General features: G+C 52.7%; 2 protein-coding genes and 1 pseudogene across 3 annotated transcripts; 1 reads left to right on the top strand and 2 right to left on the bottom strand.

Moving 5' to 3' along the window:
• Positions 1 to 1120: 1120 nt before the first annotated feature.
• Positions 1121 to 1810, top strand: LOC307064176 (transcription initiation factor IIA subunit 2-like; the record flags this gene model as incomplete). The annotated part of the gene is made up of 3 exons (XM_079720667.1): positions 1121 to 1289; positions 1367 to 1480; positions 1770 to 1810. 3 exons carry the CDS (start codon positions 1121 to 1123, stop codon positions 1808 to 1810), a joined length of 324 nt encoding a protein of 107 aa, XP_079576793.1.
• Positions 1811 to 2824: 1014 nt separating this feature from the next.
• On the bottom strand, positions 2825 to 3554 carry LOC307049241 (protein BEX3-like; annotated as a pseudogene). The gene has a single exon. The product of its transcript is annotated as a protein BEX3-like (transcript).
• A 4953-nt stretch (positions 3555 to 8507) lies between these two features.
• SLC2A1 (solute carrier family 2 member 1) lies at positions 8508 to 25746 on the bottom strand. Its single transcript, XM_079698130.1, has 9 exons — positions 25657 to 25746; positions 13663 to 13823; positions 13268 to 13508; positions 12426 to 12588; positions 12152 to 12339; positions 11820 to 11924; positions 11287 to 11388; positions 9886 to 10089; positions 8508 to 9519 (listed from the first exon to the last, which is right to left on the bottom strand). The coding sequence occupies exons 1-9, from the start codon at positions 25732 to 25734 to the stop codon at positions 9319 to 9321; spliced, it is 1443 nt and encodes a 480-aa protein (XP_079554256.1). The 5' UTR covers positions 25735 to 25746; the 3' UTR covers positions 8508 to 9318.
• Between the last annotated feature and the right edge of the window lie 287 nt (positions 25747 to 26033).

A 26033-nucleotide genomic window follows, 5' to 3' on the forward strand; every position in this document is an offset into this window, starting at 1 on the left:
TTGCTGTGAGCCAGGTACTATAAGTCTTTCCTCATTCAATACTCACAAACCTGTGATGTAGATTCACTTATTATCATCATTTCATAGATAAAGAAACTGAGTCTAAGAGAGGTCAGAGTCAATACGCAGCATTACTTAGATTAAAATGCTGTGCTTTTTATTTCAAAATCAGTGTCTTTACCCATTGCACTTCATGTGCTTAAGCAGTTGTGCTTGGCAGACGGCATATAGCATTGCCCCTGGGGATGATGATGTGACAAGAAAAGAACTGCTTGACTTCTTTGTGTCTTGATTTGTTCAGCAATAAGTGGAAATAATAACTGCCTTTTTATCAGGCAGAATAATGGGAGATAAGACTGTTTTTCTCTCTTGGTTTGATTGCAAAAGAGGCCATGTCCACCCATAGGTGTGAATGGAAATAAGAGGCCACTTACAGAGTGTGGTTTATGTTGGTGGCCCAAGTGCAGTTGCCTCATCTATACAATGGGTATAATAATAATAGTGTCCACCTCCTATGATGTTTGTAAGGATCCATTGTATTCATACATGTCACAGATTTAGGACAGTGCTTGACAAACAGCACTCGCTATCTAAATACTAGCCATTACTGGTATTAAAGATAGAAACTTGGCTACCAGGGATCACTGTGGCCATAAATATATGTAACCTCCAAGCAGAGATAGGGGAGAAGCCTCACTCACCCTGGCTTTTTCTCAGTAGGCATTTAGTTAGGAAGATTAGCTAGCTATAATCTTGGCCAGTAGTAAGCAGAGCTCAAAGAATATGACAGGGATGGAGAAATAACGTTATCAGAAAATAAAAATAGCTCCTAATTTTTACCATTTCTACAATCAAGCACCACATTAAGAGTATACCAACTTGGTCTTGCCTAATCCTCACAGTTCTGTGGGGTAGGTGTTATTAACTGTGTCCTCTGTCAGCCTCCACTCCCACCTCTGTAAAAAGACAATAGAAGGTGATGGGAGAGGTAGGGGGAGGGTGGTCCTGCTGTGCTCCTGGCCGTGCAGCTTCTCTTGGCTCTCTCCGAGGCAGGAAGCGCCTCTTCCACAGGACATCAGTGTAAGCCTGAATAAGAAAAAGAATTTCTCCCTCCTAAGCCATGGCACATCAGTTGCACAGAAATACCACTTTGGGAAACAGTCTTCAGGAGAGCCTCAGTGAGCTCATACAATCTCAACAGATCACCCCCCAACTTGCCCTTCAAGTTTTACTTCAGTTTGATAAGGCTATATATTCAGTGTTGGTACAGAAGGTCAGGAACAGAGTCAATTCCAGGCCTATGTATGTTTGGCTACCTTCCCTAAAGAGTTACTGAGATTTCAAACGTCTGAAACGTTATCTGCAGGATTGAAGGGCTCTCTAAATACGTACAGATTCTGTGATAATGTATGGACTTTTGTATTGAATGATGTTGAATTCAGAGAGGTGACAGAACTTGATAAGGTGAAAATTGTAGCCTGTGAGTGGGACCTCTCTGGTGGACAAGTGGCTAAGACTCTGTGCTCCCAATGCAGGGGGTCCAGGTTCGATCCCTGGTCAGGGAACTAGATCCCACATGCCACAACTAAGAGTTGCACATGCCGCAACTAAAGTTTCCGCACGCAGCAACCAAAATAGATCCTGCAGGCTGCAACTAAGGATCCTGCATGCCGCAACGAAGATCCTGCATGTGGCAATGAAGATCCCATGTGCTGCAACTAAGACCCGGCGCAGCCAAATAAATAAATAAATAATTTTAAAAAGTGTAGCCTGTGATGGTAAAAACACTGGCTCCAATACTACACAATGAATAGGAAAAAATTGGCTTTTTAATGCCATCCTGTTATTGTTCATCTCTTTTCGAAGAGAAGCATAGGAGACTTTTTAAAAAATTTATTCTAGCATTGCAGAAATGACTACACTATGCTGTACTATCAGGGAATTCCAGTAGAAAGAAGCTTATAACTCTGTACCCTCTTACATTTATTATACATCATGAAGAAACAGAACTTTTTTAAAAAATTTTATTTATTTATTTATGGCTGTGTTGGGTCTTCGTTTCTGTGCGAGGACTTTCTCTAGTTGTGGCAAGCAGGGGCCACTCTTCATTGTGGTGCGCAGGCCTCTCACTATCGCGGTCTCTCTTGTTGCGGAGCACAGGCTCCAGACGCACAGGCTCAGTAATTGTGGCTCACGGGCCTGGCTGCTCCGCGGCATGTGGGATCTTCCCAGACCAGGGCTCGAACCCGTGTCCCCTGCATTGGGAGGCAGTTTCTCAACCTGTGCACCACCAGGGAAGCTCCCAGAACTTTCTTTTCAATGACAAATCAAACACTGTTGCCTTCCTAAGACTATTCTTTAATAAATTCATTCTAAAACAAACAAACAAAAAGTGATGGGGATTCTTGCCTGGGCAATATGACCCCAGAGCCCACACTTCTAACCTCTACCCTCAGCTTCTTTGAGGGTTTACCCCTGGGAACCAGACGTCAAGGTTGGGGGTCAACAGGCTGGGGTGGAGGTGGGGGAAATAAGACACGCCATAGTTACAACCACAGTCTGCAGTAGGGTTTAAGGAAATAAATTATAGGCCCCGAGTACTTTGAGTTTCCTCGTTTAAAATTAGATTTTAAACCCTAGGCCACGAGTATCAATGGTACTTTCTGAGAAACTCTGAGTGAAGCCTGTTGACACAAGTGCTTTTGAAAGTTCAAAACACCAATAGATCTTGTACCCTCTGCTTAGAAAGAAAGGAGGGAGGAGAGAGAATATCTACTTCCCAATTTTTATAAAGTTTAGGTTAAATTTATACTTATTTTTGGGGTTTTTTTTTTTTGCTTTTTAATTGCTTTATTAACTTCACATTTTCCATGCAAATGGGTGAAACGCTACTGTTGACAGAAACTTAGATTGGGTGCCAAGGCAATTTCCAATCAGAAGCTGGTAACACAGAACCCACCTGACATGGAAATTACGTAAGGTTCACAGCAAATGGATCAGAAAAGGCGTATCAGGAAAATGCAAGAAAAAAGAGAACAATGGGAATCACAGTATTAATCTCATGGAAAATGGCAGGAGTCAATGCATAAGGCAAAATTCATCATGATGGTCATGGTGATTAGCGAGCTCCCCCATAAGGATATGTAGACAATTCCTCAACTGCATCTCCCTAAGTTTTCTCCTGATTTCGCTCATCTCTTCATGAACATTTCCATATGATCTCCATCTCCACCCATCCCAACTGTGACCTGCCTATTGGGTATGGCCCATCAGAAATTAGGGGCAAGTTGGCGAGCCTGTCCCCGTCTATTATTTCCTGCCGGCTGGTGGCCTTCGCCCCCTCCCAAAGGGTGGTTTTCCTTTCCTTTTTGCACAGGCTGCTCCATTTCTTCGTTTCCCCGGGCCTGTCCTTGCTGTCTCCTGCTCCTCCCGATTCCCGCCACAAGTGCGCCGCCGTGAAACTTAGTACTTATTCTTTATACTTATTTCTATCTTGCAGAGCAGTAGAAATTTCCAAGACTCGTTACTGGGAAAGGCAATGAAATTTCTGTAAGAGTCAGAGGTTTGTTTTCATAATTATCTTCCATGGGTTGTTTTCACCTTACAACTATATTTTCATTATAGAAAACTATATGTGTTGCAATATAGGTCCCCTCCAAGTGGTAAAGTATGTCATAGGAGGGTGGATTTGCTCACTAACTATGAAAACTAACCTGCTGAGCATAACTGCATATTATAATGAACAAAAACAAAGTATCAAAACTGGAAAGTTTCTTCTTACATTAAAAAAAAAAACCCAAAACAAAACCCAAAGTCCTCATGTGATATATGAGGCCCTACATGATCTAGCATCCTGCCACCTCTCTGCCCTTATCTCCCTGTCGCCCTGGTCCAGCCATCCTTGCCTCCTTGCTTGCCCTTCAACACACTAGACATGGTCCTGCCTTTGTACCTTTGGACTTGCTGTTCTCTTGGCTTAGAAAAGCCTTTCCCCCAGATTATGTGTATGATTTGCTCCCTTACTTCATTCACATTTGTTCAAATATCACTCCCTCAGGGAAACCTTCAAATTATCTCATCTAAAATCAAGCCACCCACCCCACCCTCACATCCATCATCTTCTATTCTTTGGTTTGCCTTTTCTTCCCCATAACACAAATCACCATCTGATACTTTATTATACATTTGTTGATTGTTGATTACTGGGTTTTCCCCACCAGAGTGTAAGCTCCATGAAGGCAAATCTTTGTTTTGTTTGCTGCTGTATCCCCAGCCCTAGAACAATGCCTGGCGCCCAGCAGGTGCTCAATAAATGAATGAAGTGAAACGAATGAAAAGATATGGGTTCCATGACAGGAAAGAGCACTGGGAACCCTGCACCAGGTGGTTTAGGAGATGCAGACCATCAGAGCCAGAGATGACCTTGAGAAGGGAAGAGATCCCTGGGAATTCACAGAAACCTGGGGGGTGAGTACCAGACTTTATGAAGGGGGTGAAAGGGGGAATATGGAGTAACTCTAACTGACACCTGCATCACACACACATTATCTTATTTCATCTTAATATCACAACAGATGAGGAAATTGAAGATCAGAAAGGTGAAGTGACTTACCCATGGTTATTCAGCTAAGTAGCAGAGCCTCGATCTGAAGTCAACTCTGTCTGACTCTAGAAACCATGTTCTTTTCAAGACACCACACAGCTGAGGAGAAAGTTTGGCAAAGAGTGTGTGTTCAGTTAAGTAACAGTTGAAGGAATGAACAAATGCTTCACAGAGAAAGTGACTGTTAATTTGGTCTTTTTTGAGATCAAACAGCCTTATGAAGAGACCAAAGGCAGACCTGGAGAAAGAAGGAGATTGAACAAAAAGTTTTAAGATTAGATAGTTAGGTGAGGAGCTGTCCAAGGAACACTGAGTACATCAGCTTAGCTGGATCTTAGGGTGTTAAAGGAGCATTTGGGAGATAAGGTCTCCAAGGACCCAAATGTGAAAGATCTTGACTGCTTGGTTATGGAATTTGGACTTTACCATGAGACGGTGGGGAGCATTAAGCTGTAGAGTACTGTGCTCAGACACTGCTTTAGGAAGTCATTCTGGGGTGCTGGGGATGGGATTACCAAATGGATTTATTGTAATAGTCCCAGTAAAGGGTTATCGCCAAAGCAGTCAATTCTCTCTGAACCCATGAAAGGCTGAGGTTAAAACCAGCCCTGACCTAAACATTCACACAACAGCCACTAGTTGGCAGCAATGTCCCAAGAAACAGGTGAGCCAGCCCCCAAGTAGGAGCTTCCTCAGCCAACTCCTTGGGCTGTGATGGGGTATGGTCACCTGGTGGAACACAAGAGTAGTTGGGAGAACAGCCTGTGCGGAGGGAACCCCAAAGACCCACAGGGGAAGGAGTATGTGGAGGTCAGAGGACAGGGTGATCAATGCCTGGAGGATGGTTGTGGTGGGGTGGGGGGCAGGGGTGAGAGGGGAGGCTGCATCTGAGAGCTAGAAACTGATTGCAAATGGCCTTGAATTTCCAGGCTAAGAACGCTGGACATTATCCTGAGGGAAATGGGGACCCAGGAAACCCATGTTTAAGTAGAAGAGAAACATGACTAGACTTGCCTTTTAGAAAGATCACCAAGATTGCAGTGTGGAGAATGAGGGGAAAGAGACAGGAAGCAGAGAGAACAGTGAGGAGGTGCTGCAGTGATCCTCAGAGAGATGATGAGTGGTCTGAACTAGGGTCAGCAATTGCAGTGGACAGAAGGGGTCAGATTTGTGGGCGACTTAAGAAATAAAAATCATAGAATGAGAAAGAGGGCATTAAAATGTAGTTTTCACAGAAGAGAATGAATATTCTCTCCCCATTATTAAGAACACTTCCTGAATTGTTGGATTTTCTCCCTAAAACTGCAGTGGAAGAGCTCAGATCGTGGAACTTCTTTAGGTCTAAATTCACTCAACAATCCTGATCAGTCTGTGGTGGGAACTGGCGACAAAGGAATGAGTTAGCAGTTGCCTCCCCACTGGTGGAATAACAGTCAACTGTACAGTGTGGAGAGGGCTTTGATGGAGGAAATACAGGACAGTGTGCGGTCCAGCGGGGGAACCTGATGCAGGTTTCCAGGGAGAGGAGACTTTTGAGCCCAAGATATGCAAAGGATCTCACAAAACTGTCAGTGAGCTAAGCACTGGAAAAGAAGGGAGTCTGGGAGCAGCCCCGTTACCTGTTTACCCCTTTTCGTCACAAACCGTAGACGTCACCTTATGCGCGATAAGGTGTCCCAGGTGAGCTACATTCCCTAGGATGAAAGCGCTAACCCAGCCACGGTCGCCAGCTCCTGGAGCAAACGCACTTCCCACAAGACAGACATGCTTAGTGTCCCTCAGAGGCTCCTGGACCGCCGCCCAGGGCAGACAGGCTGTGATTGGTGGGAGCCTGGGGCCCGCCCCTCACCAGCCCAACACTGCGGTTCTGATTGGTGGAGAAACCGCGTAGCCCCGCCTCTCCCGCCAGTCGGCAAAGGAGGCTAACCAGGTGGGTGCGCGACTGCTGAGGGGGCCCTGGAGCACCGCTGTTACGGTCTGGGGGAGCTGGAAGATCGCCCCGGCCCCAAATCTTCTACACCCGCGATGGACTGCAGTCCCTAGAGAAAAGGCGTCAAGGGACCGGAAGCTGTGCCTCCCGGAGCATTGTGGGCCCAGGCTGGGGTGGGCCGGGTCTTCCGGCGCCTGCGTGCACCTAGCAGTTTGGGAAATGGTGGCCCCCGGCACGTTGGTGCAAGCCCTGTGAGGGGCGGGAACCCGGGAGTGGGTTCTCGGGCATTTTCAGACCAGGGTGTGGAGCCCTGGGCTGGGGTGGGGCCGGGATACTTCCGGGCTCCGCCCCGCTTTGGGGCCTCGGGCGCCATCTGCTTTGCATCCTTAAGCTCTGGCCTCTAGCGTGCCCCTTCCGCCCCAACCCCACCCCTAGTCCGTTTCCTTCCATCCGGTGGGAGCAGCAGCCAGAGTGCCACCACAGGATTTTAAGAGCCCTGAGTGCGCACCTGGCACCCTGGGCCCCTGACTCCTCTTTGCATTACCCCTCTCGGGGCCCCTGCGAAGCTTAAAGAGCTAACTCCTTTCAACAGAAGCCTGCTGGGGCCATGTGATAAGGCCTCCTCCATCGCACCTGGTCCCAGCCCTTCATCGGTTAACCACCCTGCCCCCAGGCTCAGGCAAGGCACTACCCTTCTCCGAGCCTCACTCCTGATATGTGAGATGGGGATGGCTAACTCCTCAGATTCTCTGTACCTAATGATAATACACAGGCGCTGCCAATTACGATGTACCCGTTTTCCCTTCTCACCCTCTCCGTGTAACTCCGCTTCATGGCAAGCAGATTTTATAGTTTAACCTGTGTGCAGTTATGAAGGCTTCGACAGGCCTATCCACCCCACCCCACCCCCGATTTTGTCAGCTGAGCCTCTAGGGACAAATATCCTTGGTGCTTTTATTTCAACTGTTTTCTGAGTGCCTGCTCTGTGCCAAGCACTGTATTTAGTACTGAAGACCCAGATGACCCAAACTGACTTCTTTCCATGAAATTGAGACTAGTGGGGGAAATAGGAACTTGTGATAAAGGTGGTGATAAAAGACGTGATAAAGATACAGTGCCACAGGAAAGGAACAAATGAAGTGCTCTTGAAATTCAGGGATTGGGAGAAGGGGGTTAGAAGTCTTTAGAGGGTGTGCAGTAGCCTATAAGCTGGATCAGAGGGGGCATTCTGAATTAAACAGATGGGAGAAGGCAGCTTGACAGCTTGCTCTGCCCATGCAGTGAACGTGGTTCATTTTGCTTTGGAGGGGCTGGGGGTTTGGGGGGAGGAGTGGGGTATAGGGTGGGGGGTGTGCAGTATAATTTTTTTTTTTTTTTTTTTGGCCACGTGGCTTGCGGGATCTTAGTTCCCTGACCAGGGACTGAACCTGGGCCACCACAGTGAAAGCGCCGAGTCCTAACCACTGGACCGCCAGGGAATTCCTGCGGTATAATTGTTAAAAGCAGGGGTTTTAGCATATTTGCTGTGAGACTTCAGGCACATTAACCTCTTTGAGCCGGTCAAATGTACAGAGATAGTACCTACCTCACATTCAAGATAATGCATATCAAGGCCTGAGCATCAAGGTCAGCACATAGCTATCATTTTTTTGAATACCAGCTATCATACGTGAAGGAAAATGGGAATGCCTCGAATGCCAAGATTTTTAGATTTTTCTCTAGGTAATAGAGATCAAACAGATTTTTAAGCAGTAGAGGGTGTTGATCAAAGGTGCTTGGAAGTGACTGAATCTTGGAGTCAAAAAGTCTGAAGCCGCTCTAATAGTTGCTTCTTTCCCATTCCCATCCAAATCTGCCTACCCTCAACCCATGTGCATTTCAGAACCATGTTTCTAAAAACCAGCCATTTATATCTGCTTAGGTAAGATACAGAGGGAGTAAGGTGGTGTATTTACAAGTTGGTTTGTCCAGATATACTATAACTTAGTGTCTGTATTTAATATTGACAACCAAAAAATATATATAAATATCTTCCAACTATACACAGCAGGGCAGGAGTGTTCACGTCTTCTTGAATAGTGAGTTCTCAGTTTCCCATGGCCCTCCTCTCTTGGTGATCGTCTGGCCCTCAGTGCAAAGGAGACTAGCACCTGGCAGCCCAATCTGGCCCTTCCCCTCTCCTCCCTGTACTCCAGTGCTCCCAACTGGTCTCAGGCAAGGGAAGATTAATTTGAGTGGTTGGGTAGGAAGAGACAGGAATGGGCGAATCCTAATGGAGCCTGATCCTGGAGCCTGATCCCTAGGTGGGGAGACCTAGGCCCACAGGAGTGGCCAGAGCCACCTCTTGGGGTAGAAGACTCATGGTTCATAGTTCAATTAGTGTGTCCTTGGGTCATAGGTCCGGCCCTACAGATTAGCTTGGCAAAGAAGGCAAGTGTCTAGGCAGGGCTTGGTCCCCACCCTTAGGCATTGAGCCATTCAGGTTGGAGCCAGGGATGTGGATAAAGGAGACTCTGGCTGATAAAAAAATAATAACAAAATCAGTAATAAAAAAATTATAAAACCTGTTGCTTGTCTGAATAGATCTGAGCAACAGTCTTTTGTTAAAATCCTGGAGCCATTAAAAGTCCTGAATATTCTTCTGGACATCACTACTGGCTGAAGGAAGGAGCCCCAGGCCCAGCTCTGCTGAGATCTTGTCAGTTTGAAAGTCTCATCCAGCTGCCTGTGCTCCGAGAGATCCTTGGGCTGCTGGGAGCAGACCGGGCTGGTGGTGTGGGGCACCTCACACTTGTGAATCAGCTCCCAGGGGGTGGAACAGTTCCTCGGGTGTCTTGTCACTTTGGCTCGCTCCCCCCTGCCGGAAGCCGGAAGCAATCTCATCGAAGGTCCTGCCTTTCGTCTCGGGAACTTTGAAGTAGGTGAAGATGAAGAACAGAACCAGGAGCACGGTGAAGATGATGAAGACATAGGGACCACACAGTTGCTGAAAGATACACAGAAACACTGGGTTGGAGACCTGACCCTACATCGGGCCGTAGGACCTTGGATAAGTCACTTTACCTCTGGGCCTTTGATCTGGAAAAGGGAACACCCACTTACAACCCAGGAGCATTGGGATGTTAATATTAGACTCTGCGGCACCTGGCATGTGATAGGAGCAGGTTCCCACGGCAGAGCAGAACAGAAAATTCAAAGGTAAGGAAAGAACCCTGTGTGACTTGGGCTTCTGAGCCTGTTTCCTCCCCAGCATGATTCCCGTAAGAACGGCAGGGACAGCATTTTGCACAGTACTATGGGGTCCTGCATGCAGGAGAGAAATGCTGAGTGTGGGGACTCTGGGAGTTCTCACCTCCACATACTGGAAGCACATGCCCACAATGAAATTTGAGGTCCAGTTGGAGAAGCCAGCGACAGCAATGGCAGCTGGGCGAGGGCCCTGGCTGAAGAGTTCAGCCACAATGAACCATGGGATGGGGCCGGGGCCCACTTCGAAGAAGGCCACGAAGCCAAAGATGGCCACGATGCTCAGGTAGGACATCCAGGGCAGCTGCTCCTGTTGAGGATGAGAGAGGGGAGAAAAGTTAGATTGGGCTGTGCTGGATCCTCAGAAGAAACAAACTGCAAAGGCAGCCCAGGGCAGGCCTAAGAGCTCTAGGCTGGAAGGCAGGAGGCCAGGGTTGATCCTGGATTTGCCGTGTGACTTAGGTACCCTGTGCCGGGTCTCGGATTCCTCATCTGAACAAAACAGTTTAAGTCGTGCATGGTCTGCCCTCCCAGAATGGTCATGTAGTTGCATGTGGAAGGTCCTAAGAGGTCCCTGACGACCCACAGCTCTGGCTGTGGAGCAGTCTGCTTACAGTAGGAGGATGTGGAGGAACACTCCTGGGGCTGGGTGTTAGAAGGCTTGTAAGGTGCCCTACTCAGGACTGGCACAGAGCAGGCATGTGGTTTCACGTATCATCATTCTCGAGGAGGCTGCAGTAGAAGAGTTACATGGGCTTTGTTCCAGATCCCAGATCCGCTGCTCATTGCCTACGGTATTGCCAGGCCTCTCGGCCATCACCGCACTCTGTAAGCCTTGGTTCGGCTGTAAAATGAGTGTACTGGTGCTTTCCTTGCCCAGATGTCGGACAATCAAGTGTTGTGTGTGAAGTGCCTGGGACAGGATTATCACAGAGATTACAGTCACAGGCTTGGGGCCAGCAGACCTGAGGTTGATTCCTGGCTTCGTCCTTTATCTGCTACATTACTAACCTCACTGGGGGAGGTTTCCTCACCTGAGAAATGGGAATATTGACTGAACTACACCTGTACGTCGTGAGGACTGAGTGAGATGAAGCATGTTTCCATGCCTCTGTGGTGAGGAGGGCATTACTTTCTAGGGCTGTTCTGAAGATGAATTGAAGATGCAGAGGAAGACTTTGAAAAATTTAGTATCGGGCAAAGTAGCTCCTGGAGAGAGGGAACTTGAAGTCTGGGGCTGGAGGTGCGGTGGTGAGAAAGCACCAAGCAGCGAGGAGCCGGTTGAAGACAGGATGGGAGGGGGATGGAAGGAGCCAGCCTAAAGAGGCAGAAGGTCAGGCCCAAGCCTGGGACTGTGAGGGGTGCAGAACCAGGGCGAGGGCAGCACCCCCCCAACCTGGCCTCCAGTGCTGCTCGCCAGCCTGGGGCTGAGACAGGCACTTCAGGGTCTGATGCCCACGTGAGCTCCCCCGACCTGCCGCCTCGCCCCCAGAGCGAGGCAACTCACCAGCAGCGCCAGCGCGATGGTCATGAGCACCGCACAGCCTGCCATACCGGCCAGGCCTATGAGGTGCAGGGTCCGCCGGCCAGCTCGTTCCACCACGAACAGCTGTGGGCAGAGAGGATGTCAGTGCAGCCTGCCTGGTGCCCCTCTGAACATACCCCTTCCTCCAGGAGGGTGGCCCCCAGTGCTGGGAAAGCCACGTGGCACTGCAGAGATGGATGCCTCCTCCCTGGGGCTCAGCTCGGGGACTACATAGGATCTGAGGGAATGAGAGCTGGCCCCCGAGAGCCAGACAGCTGAGCATTCTGGCTGTGGCCTTGGGCCAGCCATTGCACTTCTCTGAGCGTCAGTGTCATCAGCTGTTTGATAGAGTAATGAACTTGACAAGTTGTCAAAGATGAAATGAGAGAGCACTTAGGGAGCCTGTGATGCGTGCCTGGCTCGCAGTAAAGGCTGCTGTCTGGTCATGAGGCCCTGAGGCCCCAAGCTGGACCCCAGCTGCCGACTGGCTGCGGGCAACGATGCAAAAGACTCACCGACACGACAGTGAAGGCTGTGTTGACGATGCCGGAGCCGATGGTGGCATACACAGGCTGCTGCACCCCCGCCTTCTCAAAGATGCTTGTGGAGTAATAGAAAACCTACGGGACACAGAAGTGGCGGGGCTCAGCCAGTGGGGGCAGGGCACATGGTCAGTAAAGAATGAAGGGGACACTGCACCAGTGCCCTCATGGGTTCTGGTCCTAAAGGACAGCTGCTCCTCTGGCAGGGGCTCGTCTGTTGTTTTAAGTGTGGGATCTGTCCACAGCACACAGTTGACCGCAGGGTTTGGCTGGGGCCACAGGAAAGGGTGGGTGAGGGCACTCACAGCATTGATGCCAGACAGCTGCTGGGACAGCTGCAGCACCACGGCAATGAGGATGGGCTGACGGTAGGCGGCCGAGCGGAACAGCTCCAGGATGGTGACCTTCTTCTCCCGCATCATCTGCCGGCTCTCCTCCTTCATCTCCTGCAGGTCGCGGGTCACATCCGAGGTCCCGCGCAGCTTCTTCAGCACTGGGGGGGCCGGAGGGAAGGCGGGGGTGGCTCAGAGCAGGGAGGAGGCCGGGGCCGGGGGCGGGGAGGGGCAGGGCCCGCCGTACCGCTCTTGGCCCGGTTCTCCTCGTTGCGGTTGATGAGCAGGAAGCGGGGGCTCTCAGGGCAGAAGGGCAGCAGGATGCACTGCAGCAGGGCTGGGATGAAGATGACGCTCAGCAGCAGGGGCCACAGCTCCTGGTTGCCCATGATGGAGTCCAGGCCAAACACCTGGGGGAGGCAGGGCCCGAGCAGCGGCTGTGAGCACCTTGCCCTGGGCCCACTCGCGTCCCCAATCCACCCGGGGGCCTTCTTCGCCTGCTTTGTGGCAGCTGCTGCTTTAGAGAGAGGGCTGTAGTTCTCAGTCTCGTTCTGCCACTAACGTGAGGCTTAACTTCTCTGAACCTCAGTTTCCTCATCTGTGACAAGGGGGAAGTAGGACCTACCTCACGGCATTAGTGGGGGATAAGATGGCAGGGCCACAGACATGTGTGGCAGGGGGATGGGGGCTGCTACTTTGCCACAGGACGATTTAGGGATGGGGCAGGGAGAGCCTTGAGAGAGGCGAGTGCATATATATATATATATATATATATATATACAGGCGTCAAGGCATGGAGGTAGGTGTGAGGGAGCCGGCGTGTTGAGGAACCAGTGGGCTGCCCTGTGGTTGGATCCCCACGGTGAGAAGAAAGGACGCAAGGCTGAGTGGGCTGGGATGAGAAGGGTCAAGGCATCTGGACTTGCTCTCCCACCGGGGGCCCCCGGGAGAATGGTGAGCAGTGTTGTGCTCGGGGCCTGCGCCTAGGATGTGTCTACGAGGCTGCCCTTTGCAGGGCTGTGGAAGGCCAGGTGAGGAGTTGAATCTGGACACACACCTGAGGCACTGGAGCCATGGGTGGGGGCTTACCTGGGCGATGAGGATGCCGACGACGATGCCCAGCTGGTGCAGGGTACCCAGGGCCCCGCGAAGGTCTGTGGGGGACACCTCCCCCACGTACATGGGCACAAAGCCAGTGGTCAGGCCGCAGTATACACCAATGACGAAGCGACCCAGGATCAGCATCTCAAAGGACTTGCCCAGTTTTGAGAAGCCCATGAGCACAGCGGACACGAAGGTCAGCAGGTTCACCATCAGCATTGAATTCCGCCTGGGGGGCAGGACGGGGAGGAGGTCACAGGTCAGGCAGGTCCCTGGACACCCCTGGAGGCCCCAGGGGCTGGGTCATAGGTAGACCCTAGGACAGCCAGGGAAGGCCCCCCACCTCGCACTCCCTGGGCAGGGCCAGGACCCCTTCTGCTCACCGGCCAAAACGGTTAACGAAAAGGCCCACAGAGAAGGAGCCAATCATGCCCCCCACGGAGAAGATGGCCACAGAGAGGGACCAGAGCGTGGTCAGTGTGGCGGCCGAGATGCGCTCCCCATAGCGGTGGATCCACGTCTGGTTGTAGAACTCCTCAATCACCTGCAGGAGCAGAAGCAGCCTGGTGGGCAAGGCCAGGACCCAGTCATCCTTCTCCCTTGCACTCTCCGCCTCAAAGAGGACCATTTTGTCACGGGATGCTAGAGGGGGCCCAGGGGCCCAGCACCAGGCCCAGCCCCAAACTCGCTGCTTCCTTACGCCGGGTGCCGCCCCTCTTGTGGGCCTCAGCCACCCACACCACCGAGGGAGAGTGGTGCCGGCTCTCATACCTCCCCCAGGGGTGGTTTCCAGTGCCCTGTAGTTTCACGCGCTCAACAGGACTTTCTGGGGATGATGGCAAGTGAACAGTGGTGGAAGTTCAGGCATAGCAGAGAGAGGCTCAGAGACAGAGTGCTTCTTCCCGCATGCCCCTCCCCAATCCCCCTTGCTGGGGAGGAAATACAGCTGGACAGAGGCCCTTCGAGGAAGGGAAAGGCAGGCTCACTTTGCACGCAGGCCTGGTGTGAGCAACTTGCACACAAGTGCTTGTGAGACCCACGCTGCCACTTTCTATCCCCCAGGCCCAGCCCCTCCTGGCTGGCCTGGGAGTTCCCCTCTGAAGGACCCATGGCCTCGTCCCCTCTCCCAGGTGCCCAGTTGGGCGGTACAGGGAAAGCTACAGACAAGGAAGCAGTTCCAGGAACTGGAGACACCTGTCCTAGAACAGGCCTCCCGCTAGCCCTGCCCCCACCAAAGGGAGGGCCTGGCTGGCCCAGGCCCAGGAATGTGGCAGGCGGGCAGCACTGGTTCTGCTTGCTCACACTCACCCCTCCTCTCAGGCGACGCAGATACATGCCCAGTGCCTCGGGACAAGCCAGACCCACCCAGCCACATGCGCAGCCACAGGCCCACCGTACCCAGAAACAGCCTCCTGTGTACACATGCCATCACACACACACACACACACACACACACACACGTACTCGCGCTCACGTAATCTGAATAGTCCCGACTTCAGCCAGTCACAAACCTGCATGCCCCTCTTCCCCTCCCCACTTGCAGCTCAAACTCAACTCCATGCGAGCCCAACCCATCTGGCACCCCTCCCCACTGCAAGTTTGTGTGCACCAGGCAATATGCAGCCTCTCATACAGTACGATCTCCACTGGCACAGCTCTTGGCCCTCCGTAACCCTCCCAAGCTCCAGGGGTCTGGCAGAAGAGGAGGCTGTGGGTAGCCACAACTGCCAAAGGGGGAGCCAAGGCCCGCAGTCCCAGGAATGCCCACTGAGTTATCTACTTGTCTGTCCCAGGGAAGCTGGACAGCTCAGGGGTGAGGAACCTGGACGCAACCAAGTTCAGACCCAGCTCTACCACTCATCTCCAGTGTGACCGAGGGCAAATGATTTCATCTGGAATGACATTAGCAAGATCCACTTCATAGTGTTGCGGGGAGTTAATGAAACACCCTTGGCAGTGCTCACACGGTGCTTGGTACCACCACTGAGCTGAGGGACCCCACCACGTTCCGGTACTGACCCAAGGGCAGTGCAGGTCACTGACAAAGGCTAACAGAGCCTGCGTGCCATAATTCAAAGTCAAGGCTCCTGCCAGACATCAGTCCCACCTCCCCACCTCCCAGCATCTCTACCTTTGCCCTATGCACCCTTTCCCCCACTTCCACGGTTACTCCTCCTGGAGGGACCACCTGCCTTCCCATGCAGAAACCTTCTGGGATCCGGCTCAGAGGGTCCCAAGAGTCTGTCCTCCCTGAGGGCAGGGACCCCAGTGGATTCACCCCAGGGCCTGTCCCAGAGCTGGTGCAGGGGCGCCTAGCAAGTGGATGGAGGAGCAATGAAAGGACCTTAGGCTTCCCTCCTAGCAGCCCTTGCTTCTGCCAGGGGCAGAGAAGGCAGGTTTCAACAAAACAAACACAAAGCGCTTGTGTTCTTCAAGGGACAAAACCAACCCCAGAGGAGGACTGGTTGGGAACAGTGATGCTCCACTTATCAGGCTCTGCAGAGAGCAAGCTGTCCTGGATAAGGGACCTGCCCAGATAGATGGCCCTCACCCCTTGGAGGGCCCATCATCTGGCTGGAAATCTTTCTCCCTCCTGTCCCTCACACTCTGCCGCCCTGAGCAACCAGACCTACAAGCAGGCTCCGGGGCACTGATGTCCTTGGGGCTCTCTACAGGGGCAAGGAGAGGTGTTTGTCCCAGATGACACTTAATTTTTGCATGCTGTAGTTCTCAGGCCCCACCCTGACCCCTGTGTTTCAGATGCTTGTCTCACAGAACTCTCCACATCTCGTTTTAAAATTTGCCAAGTCAGCTAATGGAACTTGTCTGAATTGTATGCAGAGCCAATACGTGTAGTATTTAGGCAGTAAGTGCTTACTACCTAAATGGGTTTAAGGGTGTGAAGCTGAGGTCTTTAACCCTCTCCTTGGGATCTGGCTGGAGATGTTGAGGAACCCTGTGTAAGTGAGGTGTTACCAGAGCCTCCCCAGTTAAGTCTCCTGCATGTGGTAACAAGTCAGAGGGGCCAAACCCTGGCCACGGCTAGCTCCTTTATGGCTCCTGAGCCCCTTGCTGCTTAGACCACTTTATGGGGTTGAGGGACGGTGAGCAGCCAGCACTGTCCACCTTGGCCCCAGGCTCATCCTCTTCACCCCCCAGCAGCACTTCTTGGCCAAGCCGAGGTTGCCCACTGGCTTCCTGCCTCTTGATCTGGTGCTTGAGATTTGTGGGCAGAAGCTAAGTGTGGTTTTCCTTTCCTGCGGGCGGTGTGTGGGCTCTTTGTCCTCTCCCCTCGGGTCCATGCCCTGTGTAGGGGGTGAAGCTGGCCCTTGGCCCAGGAAAGGCGGTGGGTCCCTGGAGAACAGGAGAACCCTGCGTGGGGAGAAGTTCTGGGGTCACCTCTTCCACCCAGCCGCTGCCTTGAGCATCATCCAGCAGTGGCTGGGTGCCCATCATGGAAGAAGAGCCTCCCTACTGCTCTCCTCCCTTAACAGGATCCCACAGGCCCGGTCTCCGCAGCGAGCTTCCCGGCGGCCTCCTCAGCCCCGGCTCACGTCTGAGGCGAGGCCTCACACATGCTGCTTCTGAATGCTCTTTCCTCACACTCTGGTTACAAGCCTGGGAGCTACCCTTGATCCTGCCCCTGCCCCACATGCAGTCACTCACCAGGTCCTGTCCATAAAATTCTACCTCCTAATCGGTCCTCCTCTCTACTCACGCAGCACCTGCCCTGGCTCTCACCTGGATTCTGCTCCTGACTCCTCCCATCCACCGAAGCCAGATTCCGATTCCCACCATTATTCCCTGACTTGGCAGTCGAGCCCTGGACATTAAGTGGACCAGGCTCAGCCCTCCGTTTGTCTCTGTTCCCTTCCCAGCCCATTCCCAACCCCTCTCCCTGCCAAGGGTCGGTGTGAGTGCACGCGTGCTGGGGAGAAAGGGCAGGCCCTGGTCAGCCATGGCATCAGCCTGTTGGAAGTCGAGGGGCTATTAGAGCTCTTTGTCCAAGCATCCCCTCATTGAACCTAGAGGGCAGAGGCTCACTTGGCGACACTGTAGGGGCCAGCACGGAGAAGCAGGATGGCCCTGGGCAGCTGCCATCCCTTGGACTGAATGGTTTCCAGTAAAGAGCTATTCCTCATCCCAGCAGTTCTCCTGGGGGTGAGGGTGGGGAGAGGCTTGTGTCATGTCTGTCATCCCCCCTCCCTTCCCTGCCTGGGTAACTGTGGCTGAAGGACCACACGTCTTCCTGTCTAGAGCGGAAGTTCTGACTTCCTCTGTGTCAGGGCAGCGTCTGCAGTGAGGCTGTGGGTGTGAGGCGGAGCCCACTGCCTGGCACATGGAGTAAGCTGTTCCTTGTGTCACTGGTCTCTCAAGGAGAGAAGCCATCTTCTTGAGAGGAACATTAAAGACAGAGTTCCATTTTTAAATTACTGCAAGACAAAGCATTAACCTAGGAATTTATAGTACAAGAAAGAACCTGAAGGAACTAGAGGCTTGCCTTGGGCAGTAAAGCTCGATCTTCAGACCTTGCTGGCTGCCCCAGGCCGAGGGACCCAGCAGATCTGCAGAGCCCCAGGGCACAGACTTCAGCTCAAGGGAAAGAAGAGCTTTCTAGGCTTCAGAGGATGAGATTACCCATGTTACAGATAGCGAGTCCCCTGTCAGCAGGGAGCATACAAGTCAAAATTTGGATCAGGGATTGATATAAACAATTTATTTAAAAGGCTAGATAGAAAATATTAGAGTCTGCTGACGACATATGGCCTCTGTTGCTTATTTTTCTTCCCTTCCCTCCCTCCCCCCCCAACCTTTTAAACACATAAAACCCATTCTTGGCTCATAGGCCATACAAAAACAGGCTGCTAGCTGGATTTGGTCCCCCTGCCAACCCGTGTTCTAGAATTCCAGACCACTGCCAAGAGAAGGGGTATATGTTTTGGAATTTCTGGCTGCTCTCCACGTCTTCCCTGGAGAGGCCTGGTCTCCTAGATCAGCGGTCCCCAACCTTTTTGGCACCAGGGGCAGGTTTCATGGAAGACGGTTTTTCCACGGACCGGGGGTGGCGGTGGGCGTGATTCAGGCGGTAGCGCGTGTGGTGGGGAGCGGCTGACCCGCCCGCCCGCCGCTCACCTCCTGCTGTGCGGCCCGGTACCGGTCCCTGGCCCGGGGGTTGGGGCCCCCTGTTCTAGATCCTGAGAGGGAATCAGCTCTCTCTCAACCCTTTCTTCTCTCTCTTAGATATACTGTGGGGATGAAGGGGTTAAACAGCCGCCCAAGCTTTGAGATCCAGTTGGGAGGAAGAAAGGGCCAGCTTGTCCAGTTCAGCCCCTCAGCCTGGCTTTGACCCCTATTTCCTGTTCCCTACATACCCCTCCCCCACAGCTGGGGCTGCCCCCGCCCCTCAGCCCAGGTGGTATGTCTCCATAGCAACTCAGCCACGCCCCAGGGTCAGCTGGGAGTTCCGGAGACAGATGCTACAGGTGGGCCTGGACAGATAACTTCTGGGTTCCTCAGGGCCTCTCCCTGGGGCCTGGTGAAGAGGCCCAAGCAGCCAGATGGAGCTAGAAGCTGGGCCCCAACCCCAGAGCAGATGATCGGACCACGCTGGCTGCTTTGGCTGCTTTTCTGGAAGAGCCTTGATAGGGCTTCTCTCCAAGCCTTTGCTCTGACCTCCTCACTAGTCCCCGGCCTCTGGGGTCTCCCCTGCAAACAGAAGGATCTTCATTTCCCCTGCTCACAGCTTTTCTTGTCTCCCCACCACCCTCAGGATGAAGTGTCTCCTCCCACCCCACATGGCAACGCCCCCACGCTGCCTGGGCACCCCCCACCTCTGCACCTTCGCTTTGCTGCTGCTTCGCCTTCTGCCTGGTGAGCTGTTGGTCACTTTCCAGAGAACGCGCCATTCCTCCTCTGGAGAGCCTTCATAACCTCCTCTTCATTACTGCAGTGGTTCCCAAACGGGCAATTTGCTCCCCCCGCAATGTCTGGAGACATTTTTGGTTGTTACACTGGCAGTGGTAGAGGCCAGGGATGCTGCTAAACATCCTACAATGCATGGGACAGCCTCCGTAATGCCAAAGAACTATCTGGCCACAAATGTCTATGGTGTTGAAAAAAACCCTCCTCTATGGGCCAGGTACCCTCTCCCTCCCCCTTGTCTGCTTACACCAGCCTGTCCGTGTTTCCGTCACTGCCCCGGACAGCTAACTATGAGGCACTGTGTGCTCCCTCTAGACTAAACTCCAACAGAGGGACAGTCTGGTTCATCCGGGTCCCAGCACAGGGCTGGAGGCAGAAAGCACTGTCACTAATTGATAAGTAGGCCATGAACCGGAGGGGCTTAAGAGATGACGGAGCTGTGGCAGGGTGTCGTGGTGTAAGAGGCTGTGCAACTGTGTGTGGGAAACTGGGATGTCTGTGCGTGACTCAGCTTGAAGTAAGAGCAGGAGAGAGCAGCAGGGTAGCAGTTGTTGGCATGTAAAAGGGGGTTTCGGTGCCTGTAAGTGTAACTGCCATTTCTTCTGTGGTGGTCAAGGACACAGGCTGGAGCCAGACTCCCTGGATTTAAATCCCAGCTCTGCCACTTACTAGCTGTGTGTCCTTGGTTTAACTGCTTAACATCTCTGTGCCCTAGTTTTTTTATAAAACAGGGATTATAGTGTCTCCCTAGTGGGGTTATATTATATGGGGCAATTGAATTATTGTTTCTAATGCATTTGGAACAGTGCCTGGCGCGTGACAAGTGAGCTGTAAGCTGTGAGAGTCCGTATAAGCGGAGATGGGCGAAGGGGAGAGGGGGCCCAGAGCTCTTTGGATCCAGGCAGAGGTAAGGAGAGGCTGCCTGGAGCCTGGGCTGGGAAGCCCGTCTTGCCTCCAGTACTTTCACTCACCAAGCAGGTCGTCCTGGGCAGACCTCGCCTGCTCTCTAGACCAAGTTCTTCCTTTGGCAAACAAGGAACGCTGAGCCTGCGGACTGTCAGGCCCCTTCCAGCCCAAGTGGTCTGGTTTCTGAGGATGCCTCAGACATGCCTGACACTGTCCCTTGGCCAGGAACGCATGGTTCCTCAATGGCCTTTAGTCACCTCTGTTGGCAGCTCAGCCATTTGGGGAGGGGAGAGGTAGTTCTCTCCACTCAGTATGATGGTCAGGACGCCCTTGCTCATTTATCTGCTCTCTGTGTGGCTGGGCTCCCCTCCTCCCCTGCAGAGGCCGGAGGCCTGGCAGGGACGTCGTCATCAGGCATGAGGCCTGGCGTCCATCTGTAACTCAGCCTCTCACTCTCCAGGTGACCTCTCTCAGCCTCGGTGCCTCCTTTATGAGGGGAAGATAACCCCGGCCCCACCCACCTTGTGGGGCTGCTGTGAGGAGGTTACTTATTAGGAAGTGCTTTGTAAACATTTAAGATAATGTTATGATTAATTAACCACTTCCAAGAGGAAGCCCTTTGGGGACTGTTTTTTGGAGGAGACCAAGGTTCTGGTAATTAACAGCAGTACTGGCACCCTCACCTCTAGTGGGGCAAGGTCTCCATTAGCAAGTAGGCCAACCTGGCCAGCACAGTGCAGTTTCCTAAGGGAAGTGCCTCTAGACAGATAAGGGTGGGGTCGGCCTGCTCAGCGCGGGCCGTTAGCAATTCCCCATCAGTGGAACACTTCATGCCACCGCATCTCTGCACAAGCCGTTCCTATTGCCTGGGATACCCGCCCCTCCTTCCCTCTGGGGCCCGATTTGCCCTAGAGGTCTAACACAGCTGCTAACTCCTTCACGAAGCCCTTTCTGTCTCTCCCATCAGCCCCACCCCCAGCATTAGTCATTCCTTTCTCTTCGTTCCCATAGCATCGAGAAGCCCGAGAAGCCCTCCGTTAGTCATGTACCAAAATGTTCATTGCAGCTCTATTTACAATAGCCAGGAGATGGAAACAACCTAAGTGTTCATCATCGGATGAATAGATAAAAAAGATGTGGCACGTATATACAATGGAATATTACTCAGCCATAAAAGGAAACGAAATTGAGTTATTTTTAGTGAGGTGGATGGACCTAAAGTCTGTCATACAGAGTGAAGTAAGTCAGAAAGAGAAAGACAAATACAGTATGCTAACACATACATACGGAATCTAAGAAAAAAAATGTCATGAAGAAACTAGGGGTAAGACAGGAATAAAGACACAGACCTACTAGAGAATTGACTTGAGGATATGGGGAGGGGGAAGGGTAAGCTGGGACAAAGTGAGAGAGTGGCATGGACATATATACACTACCAAATGTAAAACAGATAGCTAGTGGGAAGCAGCCGCATAACACAGGGAGATCAGGTCGGTGCTTTGTGACCACCTAGAGGGGTGGGATAGGGAGGGTGGGAGGGAGACGCAAGAGGGAAGAGATATGGGGATATATGTATATGTATAGCTGATTCACTTTGTTATAAAGCAGAAACTAACACACCATTGTAAAGCAATCATACTCCAATAAAGATGTAAAAAACTAATAATAATACTGCGGCTTTTCCCAAGGGGTCTCCCCTCCCCACCCCGCCCCTGCACTCTGGATGGTTGAATCTTTGGAGGGCAGGGACAGGGCCCGGCTCTGACCATGTGTCAGGCAGCTCCCTGAGGGCCAGGGTGAGCCTGCTGTGTTCTCGGCTCTCTCTCTCCCCCCCATCTAGGGCAGTGCCTGGCATAGTCCACGTTGAGTGACGGTGTTGGCACAATCACTGGGCTGTCCCAGGACAATGGCTTTGGTGTTTCCCGAGGCACGGCCGTCGGCTCTGAGCCCCGCTTTCATCTCTTCCTCTAGTGTTGTCCTCTCCCCTCTTCACATGTTAAGTTTATCACGTTTGCTCCCGGTTGGGAAAACTACGGCCAGGCTTATGAGAAGTGTCTGTAAAGTACAAGAGTAAACAGGCGGAGGAGTGCCTGAGGACACGCCCCGGAAACGCCACACAGGTCCTCAGAGGCCGGCTGCCCAAGTGACCTTTGGACAGGTGCTCGAAAATGCTCCTATAAATGTTTACCGCTGGGCCCTCTGTGCTGCCCGGACCCCCTGCCCGCTGCCCCGCCCATCTTCCGCTGTAATTCTCACCTTTCGCCTGTTTCTGATTAGATGGGAAGTCCCAAGAATTCGAGAACATCACTCTGGGTTTGTCCACGTCTGCACCCTTGGAAGTGTCTTAGTCCCTTCCGGCCAAATGCAACCCCTTTGCCTCTGCTCCACCACCACCGGCCTCCTGAAGGACCACCCCCCTCCTTATCTTCACCCTCTCCTCCTCTGCTGATTCCTTACAAGCCGTTTAAAAATGAAGTCTTTGGGCTTCCCTGGTGGCGCAGTGGTTGAGAGTCTGCCTGCCGATGCAGGGGACATGGGTTCGTGCCCCGGTCCGCGAAGATCCCACGTGCCATGAAGTGGCTGGGCCCGTGAGCCATGGCTGCTGAGCCTGTGCTCCGCAACGGGAGAGGCCACAACAGTGAGAGGCCCGCGTACCGCAAAAAAAAAAAAAAAAAAAAAAAATGAAGTCTTCGTATTAAAAAAAACCTAAGCCAGACAACCCCTCTGGCGACCACCCTTCTTTCTTCCTTTTCTACTGAGTCCCTTGGAAGGGCTGTCTCTGCTCTCCCCCATCTCCCTTCTCCCTGTTCAACCCACTGCAGGGAGGTCTCTACCCACAGGACTCCACTTGGACAGCCTTTGCCACGGCAGGGTCACTGGAGGGTCTTTTGCCTTCGGCAATATGGAGCTGATCTGCCCAGGTCAGCCTCCGGAGCACCGGATAGCATCCCTTCACTCCGTCCACATCCGAGTGCCTGTTCCTATGGACGGGCACTGCTCTAGGGACGAAGGACATGGCCATGGACGCTCATCCTCAAGTGCTTCCATCCTTCCTCTGGCTCAGAAGGGTCTCGTCTCCTGGCGTAGAGGTGCCAGCTCTCCTCCTCCTTCCCAGGATCTTCCGTCAGTGGGTGTGCTCTCCAGGGCTTGACCCTTACTTCTCTTTTTACTCTGCAGTCCCTCTGGGAGATCCTTCTCTATCACTATGGATACTGGTGACCAACCTATCGATCTTCTCCCACTGACTACCCTCCAAAGAAACAGACCCCCGTGTCCAAGTGCTTATCCGCTGTGTCACCAAACCTCAGTTTCTGCATATCCCACGGCACCTCCCTGCTCCGCCTCCAGACCCACATCGCCCAAGCCAGAAACCTAGAAGCCAGTTTTAAACCCCACTCTCTCATCCTCAGGCTGAACTGATGACCAGCTCCTGCCCATTCTTCCTACTCGGTGTTGGTTTTTCTACCCCTATTACAACAACAGCCTTCTCACGATTTCCCTGTCTCTAGTTTCACATTCTGAGACCCATCCCACTGCACCAGACGCCTGAATCATTTTCCTAAAATGCAAATCTGATCCTGTCTATCCTCTTCAGTGGACTTCTGAAGTCCACACTCCCCAGCTCGGCCTACGCATTGGTGCCCACATGCCCATTCTCGCTGTGCCAGTGGCTGAAGATTCTGCAGATGAAACTACCGACCACAAGAGCCCTTTGTGGGCAGCTTCTGGCTTACCTTGTCGCCCTCCCATCCTTCTCCCTCCTCCCATTTACCCTAGTGACACACAGACTTTCTTTCCTCTGGGCATTTTATCCCCACCTGTGGGCCCCTGCTTACCACAACCCTGTTCTGTTTCTGGAAAACACCTCTATCCTGTTCTTAGAGTCCTAGTTCTGTCACTGTGCATAACTCACTATGTGATCACAGTCAAGTGATCACCCCTGACGGTGATCACATAATCCAGTGCTTCTCATCTTTTGACTGCACATTAGAATCAATTGGGGAGCTTTAAAAATTTGATGCCCAGACAGCATCCCAGACCAATGATGTCAGATTCTGTAAGTGTCAGGGGACACTTACTGATGTGCAATCAAGTGGAGAACTCAACTTCTCTCTAAGACTGTACACACTTTGCATCTGTAAGGATTCCCAAAGGGAGCCAGCTCCGAAGCACACAGCTTGGCAAGATCTGCTCAGAGCACTTAGCAAAAGCAGGGCTTGGAACTGTTTCAAGCATGGGCCCACGGTTGCCATTTCCCGCAAGCTTGGAAAAACCCCGTCACGTCCACTGCAGCTGAGCATGACTCAGCAGGCCTGGCCGCTCTGGGGACCTGCTCCCCAGCATTGGGCGTGGCCCCCATGGCCACCCTCCGCCTATTTGGAGGAGGCCCAGCTCCCCCAAACAGGCCCCAATCCTCGGGAAGCAGCCACACTCACTTCCTGGCCTCACCTGTCTGGACCATGAATGTGGCCTTGACAGGATGGTCCACTCTCATTTTGTCCTGCCCGGGAAGGTACAGACTTTTAAGCTGACCAGGTGGCTGGTCCAGAAGACAGCCTGAGGTTGTGTAAACAACAGAGTTTGCCTTCTGACTCCACCATCCCCTAGCTATGTGACCTTGAGCCCATTGGTCATTTCACCTGCCCTGGGCCTCGGTTTTCCGGTGTATAAAATGGAAATCACCGCCCGACCTTATGAATGTACACAACAGGCCTGGCGCAGAGAAGGGACTCGTTACAGTCTCCTTTCCCGCCCCCGTCCTCTGCTCTCCTCCCCAGAGCAGTGGGCTGGCTACGCTGGAGGCCCTCACTGGGGCGCCTCCCAGTCCTGACACTCCGGTGAGCACGTGAGGACAATCTGGGTTGTGCTGTGGGGAGAAGGGAATAAGCGCACCCTTGCACCCCTCCAGTTCCCTAGGGCAGGACGCCGTTTTTGCTTTGCCTGGCCCGGGTCCTCCAGGGAGATAAGACAGTTTCAGCCTAGAACGGGCTCCCTTACAAGGGAGTGTGCTGCGTGTGGATGGGTGAGAGCACGGGCTCGGGGACCACCTGGCAGGGAGGGCGCCAAGGCAGACTGGTGTCGTATACCAGCTCCATCCCTGACTAGCTGGTCATGCTGGGCAGGTTCTGGCCATTGCCCGCACCTACAGGGTAGGAGTGGGCACGGCTGCCTGCCTGCCTTAGGGCTCGGTGTGAGCAGGTGAGAAAAGCACCATGGAAGCCCTCTGTCGCCCCAGAGGGCCGCACGAATGCAGCACCACTACACCGAACACAGCTTCAATTTTTACAAATGTCTGTGTCGGGTGGGAGGTTGGTCAAGATGACTTATAAAGATCCCGTGGATCTGTGGGCCCCAAGATTCCAAGGCCAAAGCTAAGAGTCTCTAACCCGTTCAGGGCCAGAATATTGGCTGGTAAGGCAGATGGTGAGTTGATGTAAATGACTCCAACGTCCAAGAGGCAGGGTGAGCGTGCGTGTGTGTGTGATGGGGGCAGGGGTGCACAGCAGAGCCCTCTGGTCTCGAGAAGCCTAGGATGGCACAGCACTCACCTTCTGGGGGGCATTGATGACTCCAGTGTTGTAGCCAAACTGCAGGGAGCCGAGCACTGCCCCTCCCACAGCCAGCATGAGGCGGCCCGTCAGCTTCTGCAGAGAGAAAACCCCACACTGTTAGAGGCACGTCAGGCCCAGGTTACTAGAGGGCAGGGCCTGGGCTGGCAGGTTCCCTTGTTCAGATAGCTTGCCTGACTCCTGGCACCACACCAGCCCTTCTCTGAAGAAACCTGGCCACTTCCCAACCTCAGGTGCCCAAACCAGCCCTGCCAACTTCTAGACACTGGGCTGGCCAGACTTGTTCCTGGGGAGAGAGGGTAATTAGGGTCTTCCCCCTCTCTGTAGCCAGGGCTTGGCATTCTCCGGGGTCTCAT

This window comes from Hyperoodon ampullatus (genome assembly GCF_949752795.1).
Source record: "Hyperoodon ampullatus genome assembly, chromosome: 2".
NCBI classification, from domain to species: Eukaryota; Metazoa; Chordata; class Mammalia; order Artiodactyla; family Ziphiidae; genus Hyperoodon; species Hyperoodon ampullatus.

Excerpts from the sequence above, each read along its gene's own strand:
- SLC2A1 (XM_079698130.1), bottom strand. The coding sequence starts at position 25,734 with ATGCTGGCTGTGGGAGGGGCAGTGCTCGGCTCCCTGCAGTTTGGCTAC. Across the intron at positions 12,340-12,425 it reads GGAGAACCGGGCCAAGAGCG|TGCTGAAGAAGCTGCGCGGG; the intron begins GTACGGCGGGCC and ends CGGCCCCCCCAG. Across the intron at positions 11,925-12,151 it reads AGCTGTCTGGCATCAATGCT|GTTTTCTATTACTCCACAAG; the intron begins GTGAGTGCCCTC and ends TGTGTCCCGTAG.